General features: G+C 41.0%; 2 protein-coding genes across 3 annotated transcripts in view; one reads left to right on the forward strand and one right to left on the reverse strand.

The window, feature by feature from the left end:
- Positions 1 to 44: 44 nt before the first annotated feature.
- Positions 45 to 8,705, reverse strand: phc3 (polyhomeotic homolog 3; the record flags this gene model as incomplete). Its single annotated transcript, XM_079215956.1, has 14 exons — positions 45 to 199; positions 1,460 to 1,733; positions 2,456 to 2,588; positions 3,658 to 3,775; positions 3,903 to 4,059; positions 4,772 to 5,046; positions 5,372 to 5,495; positions 5,591 to 6,216; positions 6,428 to 6,650; positions 6,889 to 6,978; positions 7,086 to 7,238; positions 7,320 to 7,400; positions 7,493 to 7,648; positions 8,532 to 8,705. The coding sequence occupies 14 exons, from the start codon at positions 8,703 to 8,705 to the stop codon at positions 45 to 47; spliced, it is 2,739 nt and encodes a 912-aa protein (XP_079072082.1).
- Positions 8,706 to 11,853: 3,148 nt separating this feature from the next.
- Positions 11,854 to 25,670, forward strand: part of prkci (protein kinase C, iota) — a 30,249-nt gene continuing 16,432 nt past the window's right edge. For both annotated transcript variants that reach the window (XM_079225513.1, XM_079225514.1), the window contains exons 1-3: positions 11,854 to 11,951; positions 20,123 to 20,244; positions 22,995 to 23,084. In XM_079225513.1, coding sequence (XP_079081639.1) covers positions 11,869 to 11,951; positions 20,123 to 20,244; positions 22,995 to 23,084 — 295 coding nt within the window. In that variant the 5' untranslated portion in view covers positions 11,854 to 11,868. The remainder of the gene's footprint in view (positions 11,952 to 20,122; positions 20,245 to 22,994; positions 23,085 to 25,670) is intronic.

A 25,670-nucleotide genomic window follows, 5' to 3' on the forward strand; every position in this document is an offset into this window, starting at 1 on the left:
CATCAACAGACATCCATTCTTGGTGAGAAGGGACGTTAACATGTTTATGCATCTTTCAGAGAATTAATGTGGGCACACAGTTTGAGTGCAGGTCCCAGTTTAAGGTTCATGCTGCTGACCAGGTGGTCTTCGGTGAGAAGCAGCAGAGCCTGTCCATCTATTTCCTGGGAGCGAAACTCCTCGGCTACAACCTGACCACCTGGAGGAAAGACGAAAAGAGCACAGAGAGACTGAATAGAGTGTCCCTGTTCATCTTGAGGCATTTTGCTACTTGTAGATAAGGAATTAATTAAATATATAACAATTAAATAGATATATTTAATAATGATATATTTCATTCATTCATTCATTATATATATATAAAAATGTACAAAAGATCAGGTTTATACAACAACACATGTTAAAACAAGAGCCTGCTTCAGCTTTTATGGGACAATCAACTCAACGCCAGCCTTCCTACTTTGAATATCTAATTATATTTTGATCCAAAGGAGATACTTCGCTTTATGTCCTTGGAGGCATATTAGCAATATACTGTATATGATGTAAAAGCCACAAATTAGAATACATATAAAAAGATGTAATGCTTTTAAAAATGTAGTTTGGCAAAGGCAAAGGGAGAAAATGGAGAATAGGTTTAGGAACAAACCTGGACTTTCTGTTTTTGGCTGCTTAGGGTCACCAATTTTATTTTATTTACAGGTTACTGCATCAATATGTTGTAAAGTTGTTTTCAAAGAAAATAATCTTGTAAAACTTCTCTAACTGAAGTAAAAGCACAAAGGAAAATGTACAAAAATTATCAAAAGTATTACATTTTTGACTGTTGTACTAATATATATTACGGTATATTATTATAAACACGTGATTTTGCTGCTGCAGTTGGTTATAGTGGAGCCTTTTTTTTAAAGTATTTTGCATAAGACTGCAGAAAATTATTATTTTTCATGAAGGATTAATTTGCAGATTTCTTTCTTAATTAATCGATTGTTTGGTTTGTAAAAAAATGGAAAACAGTGAAAAATGGCATCAACATTACCCTATCCCAAAGTGACATACAATGCTTTGTTTTGTCCAACAAATAGTCCAAACCTCAAAATGATTATACTTCATTAATTAATTTGTAAGAAACTCAAACTAAATGATGTAGAAAATTGTTCCCATTTAATTTTCTGTGAATCATCTAATTGATTAATTCATAATTGTTTCAGCTGTACTTTTATATACTTCTAGTTTGATTTACAGCAAAACACCATATTTTATGTTTTTTTTTGTCAAACAATTGAAATGAAGTAAAAAGTCTAAAAGTTTCCTCTGAATTGATTACAAATATAAAGTAGTGTGAAAAGGAAAAAAACTCAAAGCACAAGTACCTCAATTGTGTATTGAAATACAGTATTAGAGTACATGCACTTTGTACACTGACAAACAGGATGCAACTATATGTGCCCTTGTTTACCTGGCAGGGAGTTGATGTAAGAAAAGACTTGTTCTACGTTCCACTGAGACGGACGGCCGGCGTCTTCTTCTCCATCAGAGACACTGATCGTTTCTGTCATCCTCTGCTCCTGCTCTCTCTCCTGCTCTCTCTCCCTCTCTCGCTCTCTCTCGGCATGTTTCCGGAACCTGGTTGTCATGGGAATGGGAGCCTCGTCTTCCTCTTCTTGGTCCTGCTCTTCGTCATCTCTCAGGGACCTTTGACGGGTCTCCTCCGAGCCAAACGACCCACAAGCCTGTGTGTGGTGCACGAAGACAAATGAGACAAATATCCCGTTTTGGTCTAGACTACTTGCCGTAAACGTCAACCAGGATGATTGAATTCATGTATAACATGATGATTTTTAGAAATTTTAACGACTCACCTTCAAAAGAAAACTTTTTACGAGGTATTGTTTTACTTTACGAACTCTCTGTTTTGTTTTTACTTTTAAATGAGTGTTTATTGTTTTATTCTACTTTTTTAAATCTTCTTCATACGTCCTTTATTGTTGTTTCATTATCTTTATATATATATATTTTTTTCTTCTTCTTTTATTACATTTTTTTTATTCTACTATTCAACTTTATTAAATTGCAATAAGCAATAAGTGCAATAAAAATAGTTTATTATTGTTTTCCCTTGATTAGTAGTAGTAGTAAAGTCACTTTCACTCCTTAGAAACAATTACATTTTGAATCGGTTTGACTCTGCATTATGTCAGCATGCAGCAACTATGAAGCTGCATGTAAAATAAAACAAGGAAAAATATATAATTTTAGAGCTTTAGAGCCCCTGTTATAGACAATAAGAATTGTCTTTTTGTAATTTTGAAACTGTGTTCACAGACCAGGAAGCTCCTTCAGAGCTTTGCTCCAGTCATCTGTTCCCCAGAGAGCAGCTTTCCTCCTAGGACCAGTGATCCCTGCGGCACTTGTGCATTTCGCTACATGCGTCACGTCAGTTAATATCACTGACCTGTTTCATAAAATGTTCTCTGGAGGCTCCGTTGACTCTGCTGCTGGGGGGTCGTCCTCTCCTGCCCATCGGCCTGTGACCCCAGCGACCTGCTCTCAGCACAGTGATACGCTTGCTACAGCTCACACTGAACCTGAACCAAAATATCTAATTAGATTCATACAGTTCACCATGATGATGTTGATGATGACAGTCATGATCGCAGTCTCAAAGCCCAAAAGCCCATTGAGAGGGTGTTGGCCTGTGTGCACTGATTGCAGACAGTTAGACAGGCTTTTGTCATTGTGCTCTGAGCTGATATTCGGCATCTGGACTCTTCGCTGCCTGAATGGAGGCTCAAAAGGAAACCTGGGAGTGATTATCCACTTGAGAGACTTTTTCTTCGAGCCCAAGTGTAACTCAATGGGTTGCAGATGTCAGATGATGTTTCCCACCACCACTGAGACAGACAGCATTTCAGTTTTCTTGTCTTGTGTCATAGAGGCTGCTTCTTTTTAAATCTTTACTTATACAAGGATGGATGCTCATTTGCAGCAACAACTTACATTAAAACAAGGCTGGAATACCCAATCCTGTTTAAACTAATGCACAGCCAACATTATCAATTAATTAAACTATCTCTATAAGTATAGATATTTTCCGGCTTCTCTACTTTCGCTGGGATCATATGTCTGAACTTTTTTCTTTTTATGTATGACAAATATATAATTGTTTAAAGACTCAGTAATTTTCTACAGTAGTAGTTATTTTACAGTACATCATAACTAGTCGCATGCTTGTAGATTTTTGTGTCAATCTTTGCTCTCTTAGTTCTGAGACATCGAGACTGTACGTTTTAAAGAAAAGGAAATGAAGGCTTGTATAACTTAACATCAAATTAGCATCAATATAAATATAATGTTACTGTATCTATAATGCAGTTGTACATTCAGACTTTGCCTTTGTTTTCTATGAGCAACTGATGCAAGGATACAATCAATGCACAGGCAATTTAGTGTTTCCTGCAGTTGTGGTCTTGACCAGCTTTGAAATAAAATCCTGAGTCCTCTTTGTCTGAGACCGAGACAATGTGTTTGTTTACAAGAGAAGACCTTCAAAAAGTGATCTTCAGCCGAAGACCGGTCTGGTGTACTACAACACTGACTCATGCTTTTGAATTGAAGGGTTGTTGGTGCACCTCGATGTGAGAGTGATTTCTTTACCTTCTGACACACGTCATGGAGCAGAAGCGTTTGGAGCGCAGGAACGTGTGAGCGTAACCTCGACTCCCACAGAACTCACACTCCAGCACACCTGCCGCGCTCTCCCCCAGCTCTGCAACTTCACAGGGCCAGCTGTTAGTCACACACATACACACCCAAACACATATCTTATATACACACACACACACACACACACACACACACACACACACACACACACACACACACACACACCACCACCTCACCATCTGCTGCAGGGCCATCGTCTTCCATCTCTGAGTCTGTTGAATCAGACTGGTCAGCGTCCAGTGGACTGTCCTCTGCTGCTGCATCCCCGTTGGTTTGTATCTCCTGGGATTCAGGAAGTGAAGCCTGCTGGTCTGCTAGCAGCGAGGAGACCACCTGCATTAAGACGTGCATTTAGAGAAAGGTAAATCTCCCATACTGACGTGGAAAGACACAAGTTCCGTGTAGAAACAGATGGAGTGTATTTTTACACGCCTATATTTGACTAAAATTAGGACTGACCTGATTCTTTCCCCCAGGGTCATACGCGTTTTCCTTTGAAATTTGGGTTGCTAAATCCTGCCCTAAACCTGGGTCTCTAAATACTTTTGTTTATAATTGTGTTTATCCTATTTCAACCCTATAATTGCATGCTTCTTTTGTGTAACCTGTTAAGTTTTAACGTTGTATTTTAATATTTTTGCCGTGTCGGTCCCTTAAAAAATGGTTTGTATCTTAAAGTGTGCTGTACAAATTGAACTATCAATTATTATTATTATGGTACAATATCTCAGCCACATCTGTATTTCTGTATTTTCTGGATTCCTACTTAATGTGAGGATACTAACAATACCCTACTTTTGCATTCTGACACCAGAATTAGGCATGTCAGCTGGAAATCTTTGTGAGTTGGAAATCTTTCATTCTCCATTCTCAATTAAACTTCCACGCACAATATTTGAATGTTAATTACCCATGGATAATACGACATGTATGCCGTCAAACATGTCAAGACACAATGTCAGTTTCAAGGGCCCATTTCCCATCAGCTAAAACCTTGAACTCTGACAGACATTCGCTGGTGATGCGGCACCTCCAGCGGTCTTACCGGGAATGGCTCCAGGCCCTCTCGGATGACGAAGCCCTCTATGAGGTGTGTAAGGACGTGGGTTGTTAGTATCCTGTCGGGGCTGCCTGGGACGCTGGCTGGGGAGAAAGGGGGCTGGCTGGGGCCTCTCACTGCTGCTGCTGGCGGGACGGGAGGAGGTAGAGGAGGAGACGGAGGAGCAGGATTGCTGCTGGTGGTGGTGAGCTGCGAGGGTTCTTCCACCACAGGCGCCCTGAGCACTGAGCGACTGGAGATGATGGAGGATGAACTCGGGACTGCTGGAAGGCATAAAAGATAAGAGAACCATTTTTTTTAACCATGTGGAGGCTGTTATATCTCTTGGACAAAACAAGGAACGTTTGATAAGTCTAAAGTACTTTATAGTATGCGGCATCTTCTACACCTAGAATAGCACTGATTGTATTTTCAAACTAGCTTTGTGAAACAGATCCAGGTTCAGATTTTCATTGTCTAGTCAAGGCGTTCAGAATAAGCTCTGCTTTTCTGAGCCGGCACCCCTCTGGCTAGTGAGGAGAGTTTCTAGGGTTATAAATTGTTATATTCTATTGTTTTTGTATTTGATTTATCATCATACTTTACCTGCACCATTCAGCTTAGGAGGCCCAGTGAGAGGTGTCAGGGTCCTGTCTTGCTGCGGACTGGGAGAACACGCACCTTTCCTCTCCTCTGAGCTCAAGCCATTCACTTTGCACGTTTGCCCTGACTGAAATTTGAACCACAACAAACCCTTCATCAACATAACAGATACTGTGAACAGACAAAGCTTACAGAACTTAACCACAGCACACGGCAGCTCACCGATGGAGTTTCATTGTGTCTGACTCGATGCACTTTCAGATTCACAGCCACCGTCTGAGGAGGTGGGAGGTTCTGGTAGGGCATCTGAACCAGAGCCTCTGCTACAGGTAGCTCCCGCTCTGTCAGCAGCATCCGTCCCGACTGGACGGCCAGAGCCTGGACCGAGTACAGGGACAGCCTCTGGAGGGAGGCCGGGGGGTTTCGGGGCAGCCTGGGCAAAACCAGAGGCGGAGGAGGAGGTGGAGGTTGGTTCTGCACTTGTGGGAATGACGTACGCCGCTGCGGAGCTGCCACCAGAGGAGGAGGCTGAGGCTGAACGGTGGCAGCTGGGATCGAGGTCTGAGCTAAGGATGCAAACACGCTGGTAAAGGACGAAGGAGAATGGGCTGAGGGGTTGTTGGTTTTGGATTGGGTGCTGGGAGTGGTCAGTCTTTTCACTGAAAGAGGAAGAGGGTTGGAGTTGGTTTCTTGAGGCGCTACTCTGAGAGCGATGGGCTGGAGCTGCCTGTGGTTTGGAGCTCCTCCTGCAGCCTGCTGGAGGATGAGCTGGTGGTGCGCCAACCGCTGGCCCGACGAGCAGGACAGCTGCTGCTTGACCAGAGCGTTGGTCTGCGCCGGAGAGTAGGCTGCAAGGAGAGTGATGCATAGACAGACATGACAAACAGAATCTAGCAAATACACAAAACAAGTATCTCTTTCTCAAGGTGGACTTGGAAGTTATAGCAAATGTCACGCCGTGGGAGTTCATTTTTGTTACTGTGACTCATCGCTTAAACCTGAAACACACTTTCTAGTAATCTTTCCTTTAGACCTCAGTATTTGAACACGTTATCTCACCTGGCGTTATAATCTGGGGTCCTGAGGCCAGCCGGGTGACATCAGCCGGACCTGTTTCTGTTGAGGTGTCAGTCAGCTGGTTGGTTTTCAGCCCGCAGATTGACGTCTTGGATGAAGAGGTGGTTGGAGTCAGGGCTTGTGAGTAGGCAGGTGGCTTTAGGATCACACTGTGGGCTGTGGCCAGAGCTCCAGGCAAGTGGGCACGCAGAGCCAGATTCTGCACCTGAATGTGCACAGACAATAAGTCACTTTTATACTGTTTATAAAAGCAATAGTTGGTGAGGTTGGCAGCCCAACTTTATCAATGGTTCCTCCAACATCCATCAAAATCCCAAATCGCGCTGACGTACCACATGACTTTTAATTTTGCAATGTGGCTCGTGCTCAACCTGAAGTCTATAATATTGCAGGCTTGTGCTGTGCATGCATTATTCAAATGTTGTGCCTGGCAAAGTTTGTACCTGAGAGGAGGTAGGTAAAGAGGAGCAGGAGGTGACAGCAGGGAGGTCTGATTGAACTGCAGCCACCGTGGCTGCAGGGGTTAGAATAAGCTAACAGAAGAAAAGCAAAGAGCAGGAGAGATAGGTGGCTAGAAATAAACAAACTTCATGTTGTGAGAAAACGTAAGACAACGTGACATCATTGAAAAGGTTTGTACCATCTGGGTGCGGAGGTACATCTGAGCCTGGTTACAGTTGACCGGTCGGTTTCCCAGGAGCATGGCCTGCTGGGATATGGTGGTCCCAGAACCAGTGGATGTCTGGGTTCGGCCAATCAGCTGGGCTGTCACTGGAGATGCTGGTAAAGTAATCTGGATAGAAGAAATACGCTGAGGTTAATATCTGTGCTCCGGACAGCTCAGAGTGATGAGAGTTGAAACATAGATACTAACTGAGTTTTGGGAAACACCAGCAGGCTGATGAACCAAACTGCCACTGGATGAAGAAGGCGAATGCCGCTGACAGACTGAAGCCTGGAAGACATTGCAGCGGTATCACAAACCCTACAGCTCATGTTTCAATGACTCTTCCTGCTCGCACTAACACACGACAGACACCATCTTACCTGCTGTATGGTGGCCAGACTCTGCAGGTGAGGGCTGTGCTGGTGCTGCTGCAGGGCGGCTGTCTGCAGCATGAGGTGCTGCTGCTGGGCGGCGTACATCTGGTGTAGATACTGGGCCGCCATGCTCTGAGGTCTGTGGATGGCGTGTTGGATCACCTGTTGGATCACACAATGCATACATCAAGCGCTTCACAAATTAATATCGGTTAGTTAGTATTTTGAAGTGTATTCCACTGTGAATTTGAGACATTTAGAAAATAAATATTATTTGATGTTAGGATTGTAATATGTCTATGATAATATAGAGTTGCTTTGTAAAGGGTTCTTTTAGTTGTTATGGCCAAAAGCTTGAGATATTAGAATTCTTTAATTTGATAGACATAGTGCTATTTATATAGAAGAAGTCACTTTTTAAGATAACATATAATTCCTGCTTCTGACTATTTTCTAAACTACCTGTTTTTTTATTTTACTTAATGTAACTATTCTGTACTGGCTCTAAGAGTGAGACCTGGTCATCTATCACTTACCAGCCTGCTAAGTCAAAACAAATCAGATACTGTCTATTGCCTGGACACCTAATTAACAATTGTATCTAGAGGTCACAGGTACAGTCTATTATCTGGACACGAACAATTGTATTTAGAGCTCCCAGGTACTATCTACTACCCGGAATCATCTTAAATTAAACAATTGTATGTAGGGGTCCCGGGTACTTTCTACTACCTGGACTCATGAAACAATTGTAGGTAGAGGTCCCGGGCACTGTCTACTACCTAACAATGCATGCAGAGTTCTCGGGTAATGTCTATTATCTGGACACCTCTTAAATGAAACAATGCATGCAGAGGTCCCGGGTACTGTCTACTACCTGGACACCTCTTAAATGAAACAATGCATGCAGAGGTCCTGGGTACTGTCTACTACCTGGACACCTCTTAAATGAAACAATGCATGCTGAGGTCCTGGGTACTGTCTACTACCTGGACACATCTTAAATGAAACAATGCATGCAGAGGGCCCTGGTACTGTCTACTACCTGGACTGCATGTCTGTCGGGTGAGATGATGCTCAGGGAAGTAGAGGGTGCCTGGGTGCACGTGGTGCTGCCGGAGCAGACAGTTGCCATGGTGACGGCAGCTGATGTGATGGGGGTGGTGGCTACGGTCCTATTAGCGTTTGCCTGCTTCTCTCCCGGGCCCTGCCTATCCATCTCCCAGGTCACACACAGACTCAGTAATGGGAAGACTGTGGAGGTAAAATAGACATTAATGAACCGCAGGAAGTTAAATAAAACAGGCGCATCTTCAGTTGAATCAGTGATGGGTATACATGCTGATTAACTCCTTTTTTGTTGAGCACTTTTCTCAACTGACACTCTGCGGCAAAAGCTGATAAAAAAGCTAAAGAAACAGTTGTTCATCTAATATATAACAAAACACCCAGTGCTGCAAATAATGTATTATGTTTATTTATTACAGGCTTGAGCAAGTGTTTTTTTTTTATTTCCAGATTATCTATCGGCTACATTATTGCAAATGAATCCTAGTTTATCATACGTGGAGGAAAATATACTTTAGGCTTTTCAGTTTTTAGGTTTTAAACTTGCTGTAGGCCTACACTTGGAAATCCCATTTAAAAATGTGCTAATTATGTACAAGTATTATCTAATATTATATACGTGGACCAGCCTATATTCTTGGATAAGTGAATGTTACATATAAAAAAAACTAACATTTGTGTTTTTTAAAGCATCTTAAATATTTGATTTACTTTACTTCTTTTTAATATAGAAAGTAACAAAATCCTTAAACTGCAGCCCAATACACACAAACCAACAATAACATCATAACATGAGGAAAAACAAATATGGATTGATTGCACGAAACCTGAACATTGTTATGATGAATATATGTATGAAAAAGGTAAATCATTCACATTATTATAGATTTTTTTAAATAGGTGTTAAGGTTTTTCCACCATCTGTAAAGAGACAAACATCAGACAAAGGTGCTATAGTGCTGGAGGGTTTGTAAAGCAGCATCTGAATGTGAGTAAAATAATGATGATAATAATAGGATATGATGATAATAATAATAATAATATCAATAATAACAATAAGCTGAATGAGCTAGCCTTAAAATAATAACATAGTTTTCCACATTTCACAAAGCTAAACATATGCTCTATGGCAGCTTGCATATTGATTGATTTTTGCTGCAGAGCCGGTTCTGTCCAATTAAACCCCCGGGATGATATCAAACCACCACATATGATCTTAAATGCACATTGAACATAATTCAGGAACCTATAAGCATAATACGTTCCACAAATCAGGATGTCATTCCCTGTCTGTCTGCCGGTCTGTCTGTCTGCCGGTCTGCCTCTCTTCGCTCAGACGGCGCTGTATGCATGCACAATCATTCACCTCCTCTTGTCGGCGTTACCTGCCTGGTATTGATAGACCATCAGGCCATCAGGAACTGACCAGACCCCGGCACATTGTCCCAGTCATGAAGCCTACTGATGCACCAGTACTGTCTAAAATGGAGATTTAAAAAAAATAAAAAATCTGACGGCACACAGCGGCAATAAAAAGCGGCTTGATACAGCACCGCTCGCAGTGCGGGAGGACCTTCCACAGTCGAGTCACAGCCCGCTGCGTGCACAGCCTGAAGAGTCGCGGAGGTGTTTAACGGGTTAAAAATGTCTTTTATCCAACTGGCTTATTAAGGCAACTTTTGTCATTACGATGCCGGGTGAAAAGCTTAAGATATTAGCTCAAAAAAAAAGAGTGAAGATTGGGATGATGGATTTGCTCCCAGCCTCTGTGACTATTTCCCAAACCGCTGATGCGCTGATATCACAGCATAAAGTAACCCTATAATACTCATTTTCCGTGCATTTGTTCTATCAAAAGACACTTTCCACTTTCCACTATATGCATATGACTGCTACAAAGAAGATTATACGGCAAATTAGATTTAGCTCTGCAGACATAAATTGAATGAATGAATGAATATATACTTTATTAATCCCTAAGGGGACATTTTTTGCCATCAGTAGCGCATAAATTAATTTATGTTTATAAACTGCATCATGAATGAAAAATATATAGGGCAAAATCAGTATACACCACAGAAAAGGAAGTTGGCTCATCTGCATGTATTCAGACATCTGTAGAAAGAAGATGACTTAGGAAACAAGGGAATAATTGTGAGAATATGGTAATCAGTTTGTAAATGGTATGATGAAACATCATGGAACATCAGACTATGAATCAAATGTTAAAAATTGAGGCTGCACTGTAATTGGGAAATAAAAGCATCAATGTCAAATTAATTAGTCCGGATGGATTTTTCAGAATATGTTCGGATTCAATATCAATGCAAGCTCATATATGCTAAGTACTATTGGCTAATTGGGTGGAGAAAGAAAAAAAAAGTTTGCCATATTTCACATTCCAGTCTGTTTTTTGTCTCTCAGTCAGCAGAAGGGAGGAGAGAGAGAGAAAGAGAAAGAGAGAGAGAGAGAGAGAGAGAGGGAGAGAGAGAGAAAGAGGGAGAGAGAGAGAAGACCAAATATAAGTTCACTGTATGCATTTGCAGCAAGGTTGCAGCTTGACATAAATAAATCAAACGAATAAATATAATGCTAGTATTTTGTGTCATTGTTTAATGTTAATTTTGTAGTCTATGTAAATCATTGTAGAGTGTAGGCTATGTTGCTTCCTTCTTTCTTCATACTTGCACAGCAGCACAAAGTAGTCCATTCATTTCTAAAAATAAACTTTTTGCTTTTGTTCCTGGACAGTTTTTTGTTAGTTCCAAACCAAAGCACTTGAATGCGCGATATGTCTTGAAGGCATCAACGATGTCCGAGCACAGATGTTTGAACTTGAAGGCAGCACTCACCTACATAAAGTGCTTCAGTTGGTACAGTCTGAATGCAGGCAAAGTAAATATTGAACTTTTCGGTGATATTAAACATATAATACAGATGTATTGTATGCTGTACACTTACAAGCTGTACACAACAGTGTATTTTAAAGTAAAATATTTGTTAAACGCCAGTATACATGTCTGTGTGTTTGTATGCGCCACCCCAAGCATTCCGACAATGGACTCGTCCGTCGTTAGGCCTTTGCAGTAGGGAGTTGTTTGGCGGATCCCGCAAGTTTTTCTTTACTTTACATGTTATTGTTGTTTCTCTAAGGAAGGCCAAACTCTTAATTTTCACCTACACTTGCCCCCTCGCTCACTTGGCGTCTCGACGGACTTTTAAAACAAAGTGTTTCGGGGCGCGGTACTCGACTAGAGAGCCGAAGAAGGAAGGAAGGGAGGCATCGGTGACTCGGACTGACCACGGCGGAGCTTATGATGCCGACGTTGCGGGACAGCACCATGTCCCACCCCGGCGAGAATTCCCACCAAGTCCGGGTGAAAGCGTATTATAAAGGGTAAGAAATCCCCGTTCCCCCCAGTATGTCTCGGATCTAGTTAGTCGGCACTCTAGAAGCAGGTTTAGACTCGGAAGGTGGCTAACTGGTCGGCTAACGTAAGCTAACCCAGCTAACGGCTAACGTCGGGTCCCAGTTGAAGGTAAACTTCACCAGACAGGTGAGGCTGTCCAGACACGTTGTCCGAAGGAAGACAGACTCTGTGCTGTTCAAGACACGTGTCAGCTGGACTGTGAAGCTGTTTAAAGTCAGTCCAACATTTGTTGTGGATCGATTGTGCTATTTATCTGACATCTGACAGTTTGTAAGCTTTGGAGCGAGTCTGTCATCTTGTCTGTCTGTCTGTCTGTCTGCTAGTCAGCTCACAGTCTCCTCTTTCTACTCGTAGTCTGTCTGTTAGTCTGTCATCTAGTCTGTCTTCTAGTCAGTCTGTCTGTTAGTCTGTCATCTTCTCAGTCTTTCTGTCTGTCTGTCAGTCTCTTGTTCTACACTGTCACCGGTAGATGAACCCTGTTTAATAAGGTTCATAACGAGCCCACCATGCTGTTATACTATATACATACAGTATATTCTGTTTTGGTAAATTAACAAGATAAACGTTGTGTCATTTAAGGATTGCCAGTATGACAACAGGACCTTATGACAGTTTTGATTGATATTGATATCGTCACGGTAACCGTTGTAGAATAAGGTTGTGTTGTTGTTCATTATGTAGGACTGACTGACAATGTGAGGTCAAGCTGTTGAATCTCGGATGGTATTCTCGAGGATTTCAGAAGTACGGATATTGTATTCCTAAGACTACATATCTTTTACCATCAAACACGTTTCTCATCTATTTGGGTTTCCCCTCACCTTAAGCCAACCTCAACCCTAACTAGGGCGACAATTAATGATACTTTTCATCATCAATTCATCTATCCATTATTATTTTTGATTGAATAGATACATTGTTAAATCTTTGAAAAATAAAAAAACATATGAGAGAGTTTGGCTTCATTTAAAAACGTAGGTTTCTCTGATTCATTCATATCTCAGGAGTGGCTGGTTCATTTCCTGTTAATTGATTAATTGTTTCAGCTTAACCCCTAACGAGTCATTCATTATTAACACATAAATATCAGTGTGCTATTCATCCCTTATAAAGTCACGTACGGGAGATGCCAGTGCTTTGAATGTATCACATACCAAGCCTTGCAGAGGCAGTTCAGCTGTTTTTAGTTTCGCATTTGGATGCGATGATGGAAAATCATTGGTCACACTGTTGTTTAAATGACACTCCCAGCCTCTCTGTCACTGTTTGATAGAGCCAGCGATTGGAGCCCAGTCAAGACTTGAAAAACGTGAAGTGCAAGTCACCTCAGCCAGACCTGTTGTATTTCTCACTTACTCTGGGACACACCTCAGGAACACTGTAATATGTGCTGGTCATTAGGTGTCATTGCGCACAACAAAGCATCTGAAATATTCATGAGGTTGCTGCTGAGGAATCTCAGCAATGCAGCCAGAGAGGGAATGCAGTAAGATGGTCTCGTTGTTTTGCTATCGGGACACGTTAAGCCGGGACCTCATCAGTGTTGTTATCGTGTTCCTGCCGAAGTTTGGAGTGGGGAAAAAGAGTTGCACAGAATTAATATATTAGATTAGTACTACTAGATTAGGTCACAGCCATATGTTGGTACTGTTTCCTTACTGTTTTTATAAGATTGTAACAGAACAATTTTATAAACCTTCTAAAACAATATAATTGAAAGTCTAATACAGCATGTTAGTCTCTGTACATTGACACTCAAGATGAAACAATTAGTCGATTGCTTGATTGTCGGAAAAACAATCAGCAACTATTTGGATAATCAGTACATTGTTGAAGTAATTTTTCATGCCAAAATATTGAAATGAGTGCTAAATATTCCCAGGTCTCAGCTTCTCAAATGCAGGATTTGTTGTTTCTTTTCATACTGTTGGGTTTTGAGCTTTTGGTTCAGCCAAAACAAAACATTTGAAGATGTCAGAAACACTACAGAAGCTCACTTCACTGATTAGTTGCGTTTCTGTGCTTCAAAGTCGTAATCGATAAAATAAGCTTGTTCCTCCTTTTTAAACCTGAAAAAAATCCCCCCACGGCCTCACTCTGTGTTTATTATCTCAGCTCATCTAGTTTCAGTCTAGTTTTTGAGTCCATTTATGCCTATTTGCATGTCTGTTGTCTGTCAGGGCCAGCTGGTGTCAGCCGGTAGCAGTCTCAGCCTGTCACTGGCTCGTCTTCATTTTGCTCTCTTTAAGACTGGTGGTCAATGGAGAAGGCTTCAAATCCACTGACCACATGACCAGAAACTGACAGTGATGCAGATACTGTACAATGGTAGTAGATGGACGGCAATTCAAAGTGTGGTAGTGAATCAAACAGTGAAGTTATTTTGTATTAATGGTTTTGTTTCCAGGCAGGTTATAAAAAAAGAAATATCCAAATACCAAAATTGAAAACTGAATAACTAACAAGCGAATATCTGAATACAATACACAACTCTTATTATTGCTTACAGTGTAACATATTGTTACTACCATATTGGATTTCTTTCTTTGCCCCCTCTCTGATCTGACATCACTATCAAGTCCTGTAATCTGTTTAGTTTGATTATATTTTTCCTACACGATACAGCTGCTCAATGCCCACTCCAGTTTAAGAGCTCTCCTTTAGAAACATGTATAACAAGCTTTCCCTTTATGCCTTATATTGCTTCCTATAGTTCAGCATGTCAGGTGTTTTTAATAGTGCATAAGTGAGTTTTTTTAACAGCTAAAAAAACATAGGAGCGAAAATGGATAAGGTTAAACAGTTAATCAAAAATATAAAAGCATATCAACCTTTATTCTGAACCTGCAGGTTGGCTCTGGATCTCGTTACATAATGTCAGGATAGAAAAAAAAAGCTTTTTATAATTGTAATGTGAGTAAGTCATTAATCCAAGTGTGTATTTGTTTTAGTTATCATATGTTGTCTGAAGGATTTTATTTTTGCCAGAATTAACCAGCAGGAATTTCACAAAGAATGCACCGTCTGTGTTTTTTGATCTGTTGATCTGGTTTTTAGCCAAATATTTTTTCTAGTTGGAAGAATCTGTTTGTATTTGCTCTGGGCTGCAATCTTCTGACACTCGCCTCTTTCTGTGTTTACCAGTCGGCTTACTGTAGTCCTGTTTTGGCAATATAGCCACAAAACCCTTTTTTCCCGCCAGCCTATTGCTGAAGAAAACTCCACTTTTGGCTGTGCCGAGTCAAACCATGCCAAGCTGCTTTGCGTTTCCATTTGGCGAGTACATGAGCGTCCGCGGGACGTACATTTTACACGCCAGAGTGTGTACTGATAGGATCTGTGCAGACGTCCACATACTTACGAGTTGTGCTGAGTCGTGCCCAAAATGGACCATCTCCATCTCACAACAAGCGCGTGTTGAGAGACCAGAGAGAAAGACTTTTTCAAAAGTCTCTGTGTTCCGCTCTCAGTCTTTTTGTAGCTTCCAACTGAATCCCTGTGGTTTGAAGTTACGTTTTTCTCCTATCTCCCTTTTGGTACTCTGGTATCTGCTTTATTTGACTGTTTCACATACCAGCTGTAAGGAAATTATTGCTGCTGATGAAAACCCATCATTTCCTGATTTGGTGCTTCATAATGAGCGCTTTAAATAACAAAATAACGGGGAACTTTTGTGTGAGGAATATAGAGGAAATGAAATGTGTTAATCACAGGATTACCGGAGCTTTGTTAGCGGCTATTCTTCAATAAAACAAGCCTACTATTTAACAATAGCAAAATAAAAACACAGGACTCTAATTGTCAAGAGTATAGAAAATGTCACAGCCATGGTTGGTTACACACACCTTCAGCCAGGTAGCCCTGTTGTAATGGAGGTGCAAATCACTGCCGTACTGGGCTGACACATCCAGCCTCTGGAAAAGGGGTTTACAAAAATGCTATGCTGTTTGTACTGTAGTCTTCTTAAATCCATAACACATTTCTGTATGTCTCTGCCAGTGTGTAACCATGTCAGGCCAGCAACATTATTTAGCAGATTTGCCAGCACCGACTAACCCGAGGCTTCGTATGTGCCAGATCAACTTCAGGATTCCTTCGTCAGGCATGTTGTTTGGCAGGAAGCTGGGATTACATCGGCTCGACGGAGTAGTTCAGATATTTTCCTCTTTTGAAAGGAGTTGCTCGAAAGAAGAGGCTGCCATCTGCATCAGTGCTTAAAGGCTCGGCTTTGTTTAAAATACAAGAAGCGTTCCTTGTCTTGCCATTTTACTTTTGCTTTGAAAGCCCCTCGCGCGCTAAAACCACAAAGTCGCACACCCCTCACCCACCCATCAGCTTACACGCACATTCACTAACGAGTCTGAGTATCACAGACTTTCAGCGGCTACACGTATGAGTTGTATCGTCTGTTACGGCGTCTACACGTCCTGTACATTGTGCGTAACACAGCTCAAGTGGTTGCATACGCCTGTCTGTCGCTTCGAGTGACCTTGTCTCAGGCTCAGTGGGAGTGCGTTGTCTTGGTGCCATTGTGTTGCGACGAGCGAGGCTCCCTCATGCTTGGCGCAGCAGGAGAGCTGTGTGGCCTGGACACCACAGCATCTTGCAGTTTATGTTTCATTCACCCTGATCTGTTGTGGTTGTTTTGTTAAACTAAACTTTAGAACGTGCATTTCCATATTTGCTTCGCCGTGTTCGTTTGTGTTGCCTCAAACATCACCGCGTATAAGTGCGAGCGCGTGATTTCCGAGTGCATGCATGTGGGTTGCGTGGAGGTGTGGGGGGCATGCTCATGTGTGGCAGCAGTGACAGAGATGGATGGTCCTAGGTGTTCGTGGAAGCCCACAGCGGCACCCAGACCCTTCTTACCGCTTGAGCGCTCACAAATGACGAATGGCTTCATGCTGGGCAGATGGGGCCGCAGAGTTTTACTCATGGCAGTTTAGATGCCAGGGGCGCAAGCCAGCACTCCCCTCCTCCTCATCCTCATCCTTTTAATTTAGCTGTACTGTGGGACGTCACACAGCAGAGGAATGCCGAGTCTGTGTGGAATGCTGCTTCCTTCCAGTTACTCACCAGTGATGAGCTCCCAGTCTCGCTCTACAAAATCCTCTCTGCCTTAGTCACTACTTTTTTCCTTCGGGTAACAAAGGGTCCTCTCTTTGTGAATATCATTTTTTTAATTAATCTATTGAATAGTGTTGCTTTAGCAATGTTTCAAGAATGCAATATTGTCTCATTTATTTTCCAAGTCGAAGGAGGTAACAATAGTCAACAAACGTAAAGTTTTGTAAAATGTTGTCTCTTTTACTTCAGTTCAATTTAGCCGTTATTTATCGGGAGATTACTTTTCTCGATTAATCAGTATGAGTTGTAAAATGGTAATAACTAGTGGAAAATGCCGATCACAGGCTATCACAAAGTCCAAGATGCCATTTTAAAATTGCTTGTTTTCAGTTTTATATCATAGAAGTTCAAGAAAACCAGCAAAATGTCTCACTTGAAAAGCTAGAACCAGATCATTCTTGACAAAGTCATTAATAGATAATCAGAAATTGTTGCTAATTCTCTATCGATCATCTAATTGATTCATTGGCCGATCATTTCAGCTCTAGTCATCATTTAGTTTTGTGAAGACACATCAAGCATGCACGCACAAAAGAGAAAATGTGCTTTACAGCAGAGCTGCAGCTAAAGATAATGTTATTAGTTTGCCTGGGAATTACTTGTCATTTAATGCAGTATATATGTCAACGTTTTATTTATTTATAAAAATGTATTGTCGATTAATCTGCTAATTATTTTCTCAATTATCTGCTTTGTCTGTAACCTGTAATAAAATAGTTAACCGAGTGACACATTGAAACCTAAAGATATTCAGTTAACTGAACGATGAATTAAGTGTCTATAAAACAGCAGTTCTACAATAGGAAGAAAACCTCTATGAAGGTATTTTGCGTTCCTGCTTCTAATTCATTTTGATCACTTTGCAGTCTCTGCCACTTTCCTGTAAAGGCTTCAGCCGCTAGCTGAGCTTGTATCTGTGTCACAGAGGATGTTGTTTGAGGCTCCTGAGATGTGGCAAAATTTAACTACAATGTACTCCTAGTGTTAATGAACACCCACAGCTCAGGTCCAGCTACACGTGGCGCTGTAAAAGTCACCTGCTGGCATTAATACGCCACCTGGATCTCGATCTCGATCTCTCGATCTCTCTCTCTCGATCTCTCTCTCTCGATATCTCTCTCTCTCTCTCTCTCTCTCTCTCTCTCTCTCTCTCTCTCTCTCTCTCTCTCTCTCTCTCTGTGTGTGTGTGCACACTGTCTATCTTCTGATGTTATCAAAGCTTTAGGAGGAAGTAGAGATGCCATGCTGGTCCTAGATGAAGTGTTTAACACCAGCAGGGTGGAGGGTGAGGAATGAGGAGGCATCCGTCTGAGTTTATTCTTGCTCAACACGCTTTATTCATTGACGTGGGATTTTCGATTAAAACTGTTTAATACATGCTGTGCGGAAGCTGCTCTCTTTAAATGCTCAACATTAATGTGAAACATCAATCTGGTGTTATTTGTGTGTTTGCTCTTGTACAGGGACTGACCCCACAGTCACCTTATATACACACACACACTGTCTTTGCTGACCTTGGACTTGTACAGTAGACGTCCTTCAAAGTGTGCGTTGTTCACACCACATGTTGTGATTTTATCATTCAGCTGTAAAGCTCTGAAGTTGATGAAAAACTGGGTCTATCTTTGACGATGGCAGTAAAGAGAGATCCTTGTCCTTGATCCATTCCCTTGGCCGGTGGAACGGCTTTTACACCCTCCTCTTTGTTGCTCCACTTCTTTACCGCGCTTAACCCTTTGTGTTGACCACAGTTTCCTAGACCCCATGACGACTGCAGGACTGTAAATGCGAATGCTTGTACAGTCTCCATCCCCCATCTTTGGCCTGTAAACATTGCAGAGGCTGCAGGTGGTCCATCCTAACGCCGCCATGAAATGATGGCCGACAGATGATCCCACCTACAGGGTTTATGCTCTCGGTCACCCACCACTGCGCCCCCTCCCCCACGTCTCACCATAGTGTTTGAGTGCATGTGTGAACTGAGGAAGCTGAGAATGATGTACTTGTTGACTACGCCAAGTGTTTTGACTGCTTTCCAGCAAGTGATGGAGTGCAGTTGTGGACAGTGAGCCTTCACCAAAGCGGTCACAATACAACTACAAGCACCATTGACTGTGATTCATTCTGCTGGAGTGTGTGGCTCACTCACTCTCTTTTCTTTTCTTTTTTTCAGTCTTTCTCACTCCTGATTTTGCTCTTTTTTTCACCCACCCACAATCATGCTGCACACATAACTGTGTGACGGACTGCAAGACTGTGACTCCCACACAGCAGCGTTTTGGGGGAAAGGACGCTCTCGCACCTCTTTTTCTCTCTCCATCAAAAGTCTGGTGTTCTCCAGTGAGTCATCAGAGTTATCGAGAGAGAAGGAACAATGGATTAATCAATTAGTTATCAAACAAAAACACTAAATATTCTCTGTAATGTTTTTTATTTAAATATATCTCTTTGGGGTCTGGTTGATTGTGATCAGTGGACTATTTTCACTATTTGGCTATATTAACTATGTATATTAGTGTGTTTGGGGAATCCATCTTTAATATTGATTGCCAGTACATCATATTAACTATTTCATATAAAAATAAATAAAAAACGGATACTGTTTTTTGTAGATTTAATGCACATTCAAATCAGTGTCTCTGTTTTTATTTCCTTTTATTCTTTTTTAGACTGCCCTCATTCAATTCTCAATAGAGAATTCAAAATGAATAAATTATCTTTCTTATATATTTGTAATGTTTTTTGTACAGCTAATGGGTTTACGCGTAGATGTATTTTATTGAATTTCTTGCCCTTGGTATCAGTAGGAATGAATGACCTGACTTTCTAATAATAATCGTATTCTTATATCACAGCTTTGGTTTGCTTCGGATCCGGAGTACTGATTTGATACCAGTGCTGGCTAAAGGAATGTAACTGATGCTTAACACAACTCCACGCGTTGGATTGGTGCATCCAGAGTAATCGGGAATGTCAAATATAATGCTTGACCTATTTGTCTTCTCTGCAGGGACATCATGATCACTCACTTTGAGCCGTCCATTTCATACGAGGGTCTGTACGGGGAGGTGAAGGACATGTGCTCCATGGACAACGACCAACTCTTCACCATGAAGTGGATCGACGAGGAAGGTACACACACACACACACACACACACACACACACACACACACACACACACACACACACACACACACACTCCTTTCCACCCTTAACTGCTTCAAGAGGAGGCATAAGAGACTAAACTCTCATGACGGGAGAAATACATTTACGAAATAGAACTCTAGACATTGTCACATGTGACATCATGAGAAGTAAACGGATTCACAGGCCCACTGGCTACATTTGCCAGCATTCAGCGATGCCATGTGTTTCTTGTCAGTCAAAGAGTGCAGCGCTACCACACCTAATTCCCTGTTGTCAGTCAGTCACCAGTAATAGTGTCATAGGAAAGATGGAGCCGTCAGACTGCTCTGCTCAGGATAAGGTCAGCCTGCCCAAACTCATTAGACTCAGATCGGCTCCCACTGGTCGCCACCCAAATACAATCACTGGAGTAATTTGCCTGTCTGAGAAAGAAAAGCTGCTTGGAGGTCGTAATAAAGAAGTCTAGCTGTGGCTCCTGCCCCATCCATGGGAACTGCATGCACACAGCTCCGCAATGTGAACTCAAATTTTTATCACGATAATTAAAAAAATGCACCTTGGGTAATTCATACTTTTCTAACCCTGGTTTAAAGGTAACAAATGCCAGCGACAGGTCTGTGCTTCTTGTGATTTTCTTTTATTTTACTTGAAAAAATGCTAAACATAACTAAACACAGCACTAGCTCCGGATTCTCACTTGTGATGATTTGCTGCTTTTCTTTGTCGTGTGTGATGGTTAACTCTTGGGCCAGATAAAACAAGCAGTGACACTTTCAAACTGCTGAACAAATTTGGCTTCAGGAAGTTGTGGTGGGTATATTTCATTTTATAGACCAAAACGGTTAATTGGGAAGATAATTTACAGATAAATCACTCATGAAAATAGTTTATTTATCATAGAATGATTTTGGCATATACTTTATGGATATCACAAAACAGTTTTGTTTTTTTATTCTGTTTGTATGTGTAAATTATTAATATAAATGATAAAAGGGCATAACTGTGTAGTGAAAAACATTGACTGAGCTTCCTGCCGTGGGGACATTTAGATTGGCGAGTGATTCATCCTTATCAGTACTTTTACTGTAAACAGTTTGTCTCTCTTCCTGTGTTTTCTCTGTAACATACATGGACTCATCCACTCACAAACTTAATGACTCTTCCGGAAACATAACTTTTCAGTAAAGATAAAACCCAAGCTTGAAGGTTGTCTCAGTCCACCCAAGTTCAAGTTCTTTGGCAACCTCCGGCACTCTGTATGTTTTTAAATTCACACTGTGTGTCATAGTTTCTGTTCTCGAGCAATTTTGAAGTCAGTGGTTTGTAGATGTGATTAGTCAGGTAGAGCATGAAGAATAAAATCAATGGCCTCCGTATCGGCTCCCACTGTGTCACCTGACTGTTAGTGATAAGGAAATAATTAGATCTGCGTCAGAGTGGTATTTTAATTATTTACTTGGATTGATCACTGTGCAAATAAGCCTGTACAATTGGAAGGAAACTATTTGAAATGGCAACAACGACTGTTGCAGTTTGTTCTCACACAGTTTGTTCATTGTTGACTTAATGTTCATGTATTGCAAATCACACCCACAACGGTTGGACAGTTTTTTTTATAAATGGCATACTGCCCTACTGTATAACCCACCTTTTACACACAATGTTTTGCGCTGGAAAATATAGTATGTGTAACACTTAATAATCTCTATTTTTTTTTATTTTGTGCAATTAAAAGTAACTTGGTCATTGTCGATTTCGGCAATTACCAGATTTAAATGTCATGAAATGAAAAAGCTGGTTCCCTTTGATGTGTAACCAGGATTGTAACATGTTTGCATGTGAAAGATAACAACTTGATAATGCAAAGAAAGAAGGATGGAACCTGTCAACAGATAATTAAATAGAGGTGAAGAAATAAAATCTGTTAAAAACTTGCACAGATACAATCACCTAATGAGGAGCACAGAGAGGGCTTGCATCGTTAGCTACTCTCACAAAAACGTGATTAAAGCAAAGCGGGAAGTATATCAGTTTGGCAGCAGTGCAAAGGGATGAAGGAAAGGTTTGTTACCTTTAGCGCTGCCAATTAAGATGCCAATTAATTTCTAGAAAAAGGAAAAAACAAGTCAAAGGTTACAACTTTGAGTGTCCTGTTATTTCCGACCGACCAACAGCCCCAAACCCAAAGATATTTAATTTACTTTCAACTAAACTTTCAACTTGTTTACTGACAAAGAAAGCATCAAATCCTCACATTTGCGGAGCTAAAACTCTGCTTATTTGCTTTAAGAAATACCATTAAACCACTAAACAATTATGAAAATAGTAATCGTTAAATAAACTAATCATTCAGCCCAACTTATCTAAAAAAATGTAACACAGTCTCACTAAAACTAAAATAAATAAGTCAGTTTCCAGCAGTGGGTTATTTGTGAAATGTAGACACATTTTCTTACTCTCACAGTAAGACAGACTGTCCACAGTGTCTGTCCTCTCACTGTGCTGCCCGTCAGAATAAAAAAATATAAATATTGCCTTCAAGCTGCAGAGTTGTAACTCATTAGTGTTCTGTCAAAGAGCAGAATTTTAATTCTAGTAACCAAGGTTTTATAGAAACACGGTTAGTTCAGAAGGATGTAAAACACTTGCTGCATGTCGTTTTGCACCTGACTTCTCCCAGTAATCTTATTTTTTTCATGTGGTGAATGACATCTTGTCTCTCCTCTGCTGTCAGGTGACCCCTGCACCGTGTCGTCTCAGCTGGAGCTGGAAGAAGCTCTGCGTCTCTACGAACTCAACAAAGACTCGGAGCTCATTATCCACGGTGAGCTTTTCACACCGTTACAGCTAACCGTTTTAGGGTTTAACTCACAGGATGTTCTCTTGTTCTGTACACAGTAAGATGTTGATTGACACCAGGAGCTGGTCAGTAAGAGGTCCATATGAGAAGCCTGTTATCTTTTCTGCTCTACAAATAGTCCTCTCGCCTCTCCGGTGAGCTTTTTATCATCGAGCTGCAGGGAACCGACTCCTGGCAAGAACAAAACTAGTCTGTTTAGTAGTTAGCTGCCTGCCAGTACTAGTAATTAGTCTTATCTGCTCATAGTGTACTAAAGTAATCACGCAAAATGTTTTCATGTAATAAAAAGAGTAAAATACAATCTTCACATTGTTTTGGATAAAATTCCATGTATTCCTTGGGCATGGTGAAACCTACAGAATAATTTCTTAATTTTTGGGGGGAGTTTGTACTGAAATACACAGTAGTAATAATAGTATTAGTACATTTTTGTGGTAGTACATACACACCAAAAGGTATTCATAATTTACAAAATAAAAATGAAATAACCAATTCAGCAGTGTAGGCCAGTTCCAGACTTCAGTTTCAAATTGACATGGAGAGAAATATACATGATATCTCAATCTTAGAAAAGCCTAACTCAATTGAAAACATAAACTTCAATATGAACAATGGTATATATAAATTAAACAATGTGTATCTGGGGTATGAAAAATAAGTTAAACTAAGTCTGGCTCTCTTTTAAGTTACTGGGTTTTAATGAGCCTAACATTGGGGATTCAGGACAACTGTTATCAAGAAGCTGGTTATGAACTGGTGCTCTCTGATCCGCTTTCCTATTCAGCTATGAGCACCGTCACGTGAAAGAGATGGATTTGCTAATTACAAGCGAAATCGTGAAAATAATGAGTGAAGTACTTTCTGCTGAAACTGAGAATTATAGCAACATGAAAAGGTGACATTCAACCAGGTGAAATGTATACAATATATAGTTTTATATTTTTGTAATAGATTGAAAAGCGTTGGGAACACTAGAAACAATGTAATAACATCAACAGGAAGGCTCTGATTACATGTTGGAATTATAATACATATCTTTAGTAGAGTTGACTATTATGAAAATGGGATGCACGTAAGGTAATTTAAGACTTCTTCGGTTTCTTCTGCCAAAACGGAGAGCAAGCAGAGAAGAATAAAAGTAGTATATGCCAGATGTTTGTCTGACATATTGCATTTATGAGCTAATTAACAGTGTGTAGATTATTTCACATGTAAAAGTATCGATGCCGTCTTTGTTGGGATGGGGGGTTATTAGAAAGTATGAAAATAAAATTGTTGACATTATTAAATTATATACATCAATAGGATTATTAACATATATTATTAATAACAGGGACTAATAATGTAACTGTGGATTAAGTCTCAAAATTAGTGTTCACTCACAATGTCAATAGTCAAAAGTACCATTCCACATTCAGAGTGAACAGTGAGGGTTGAATCGAAGCACTGACTATAACAACCAGCTATTAGCACAACACATATGCACTAAATAATCACAGAAAACTGCTGTTATACAATGACAAACATACTACCTAAAAGCAACAGGCAAAGTCCAATGTTAGCTGGCAATCCCTCCATCGCACTAAAATAGACATTTATATTTGGATACTTGGTGTCTGGAACTGTTTACTTGTCTGAACACGGTGTTAGTGAGATTTCTTTTCTGGCATTATGTCGGGCCACAAAAATATAAATAACATATTTAAATTTGGTTCACCACCAATATTTAAATCTCTGGGTTTGACGACTAGTTTATTTTTCTAAGTTATTTTCCTTCTCTTTTTTTATATGATCTCTGTGCATTTACATGTCTGATAAAACTGAACACAGTCAGCTAGATTTTGTACACAACAAATGGGCATCAAGCATCGGGTTAATGCTGCACTGACCTGTAAAACGTACTTCTGCTCTTGGCGTCTGTCTGTAGGCCCTTGAGCTACTTCACATCCTCGTCTCAGCTTAGCCTTCTTGACAAATAGTTGCACAACTTCGTGAGTCTGGAGGTCAGCGCTAACTCAGACGCGGAGCAGCGGGGTGGAGTGACATGCAACCTTTGATTGACAGGCTCTCTCTCTCTCTGTGTGTGTGTGTGTGTGTGTGTGCGTGCGTGCGCATATGTAACCCGTGGTGAAAGGGAACGGGGGCTGTGTGGTTAATATAAAGATGTAATCAAATCAGAGGTGAAGGGGTCAAGAGTGCAGTGGATGCCAGCGAGACGGCAGAGGATGGACGGAGGAGATGTGACGGCTCCGCGGGGGGTCGTCGGCTCTGCTCGTTAACGAGCTTGTCGGCTGCAGCCCACGCCTCGCCTCTGACTCACACTGCCTCCAGTCTTGCTCCATGCGTCTCTCTCTGTCACACTCATACAAACACACACACGCTTGTGTAATCTTTGTCATCTTCAATATTGTGTCTTTTTTTTTTCTCCACCGCATGTTGCGCGCGCAAACACACGCACACGCTTGTACCATCATAAGAACAACATGAGTGGATTTCAGAGTGAATTGCTCGAGGCGACAGGTTTGCTACAGGTAGTCCTAACTGCTGTCA

Source organism: Taurulus bubalis, assembly GCF_910589615.1.
Source record: "Taurulus bubalis genome assembly, chromosome: 1".
In the NCBI taxonomy this organism is placed as follows: domain Eukaryota; kingdom Metazoa; phylum Chordata; class Actinopteri; order Perciformes; family Cottidae; genus Taurulus; species Taurulus bubalis.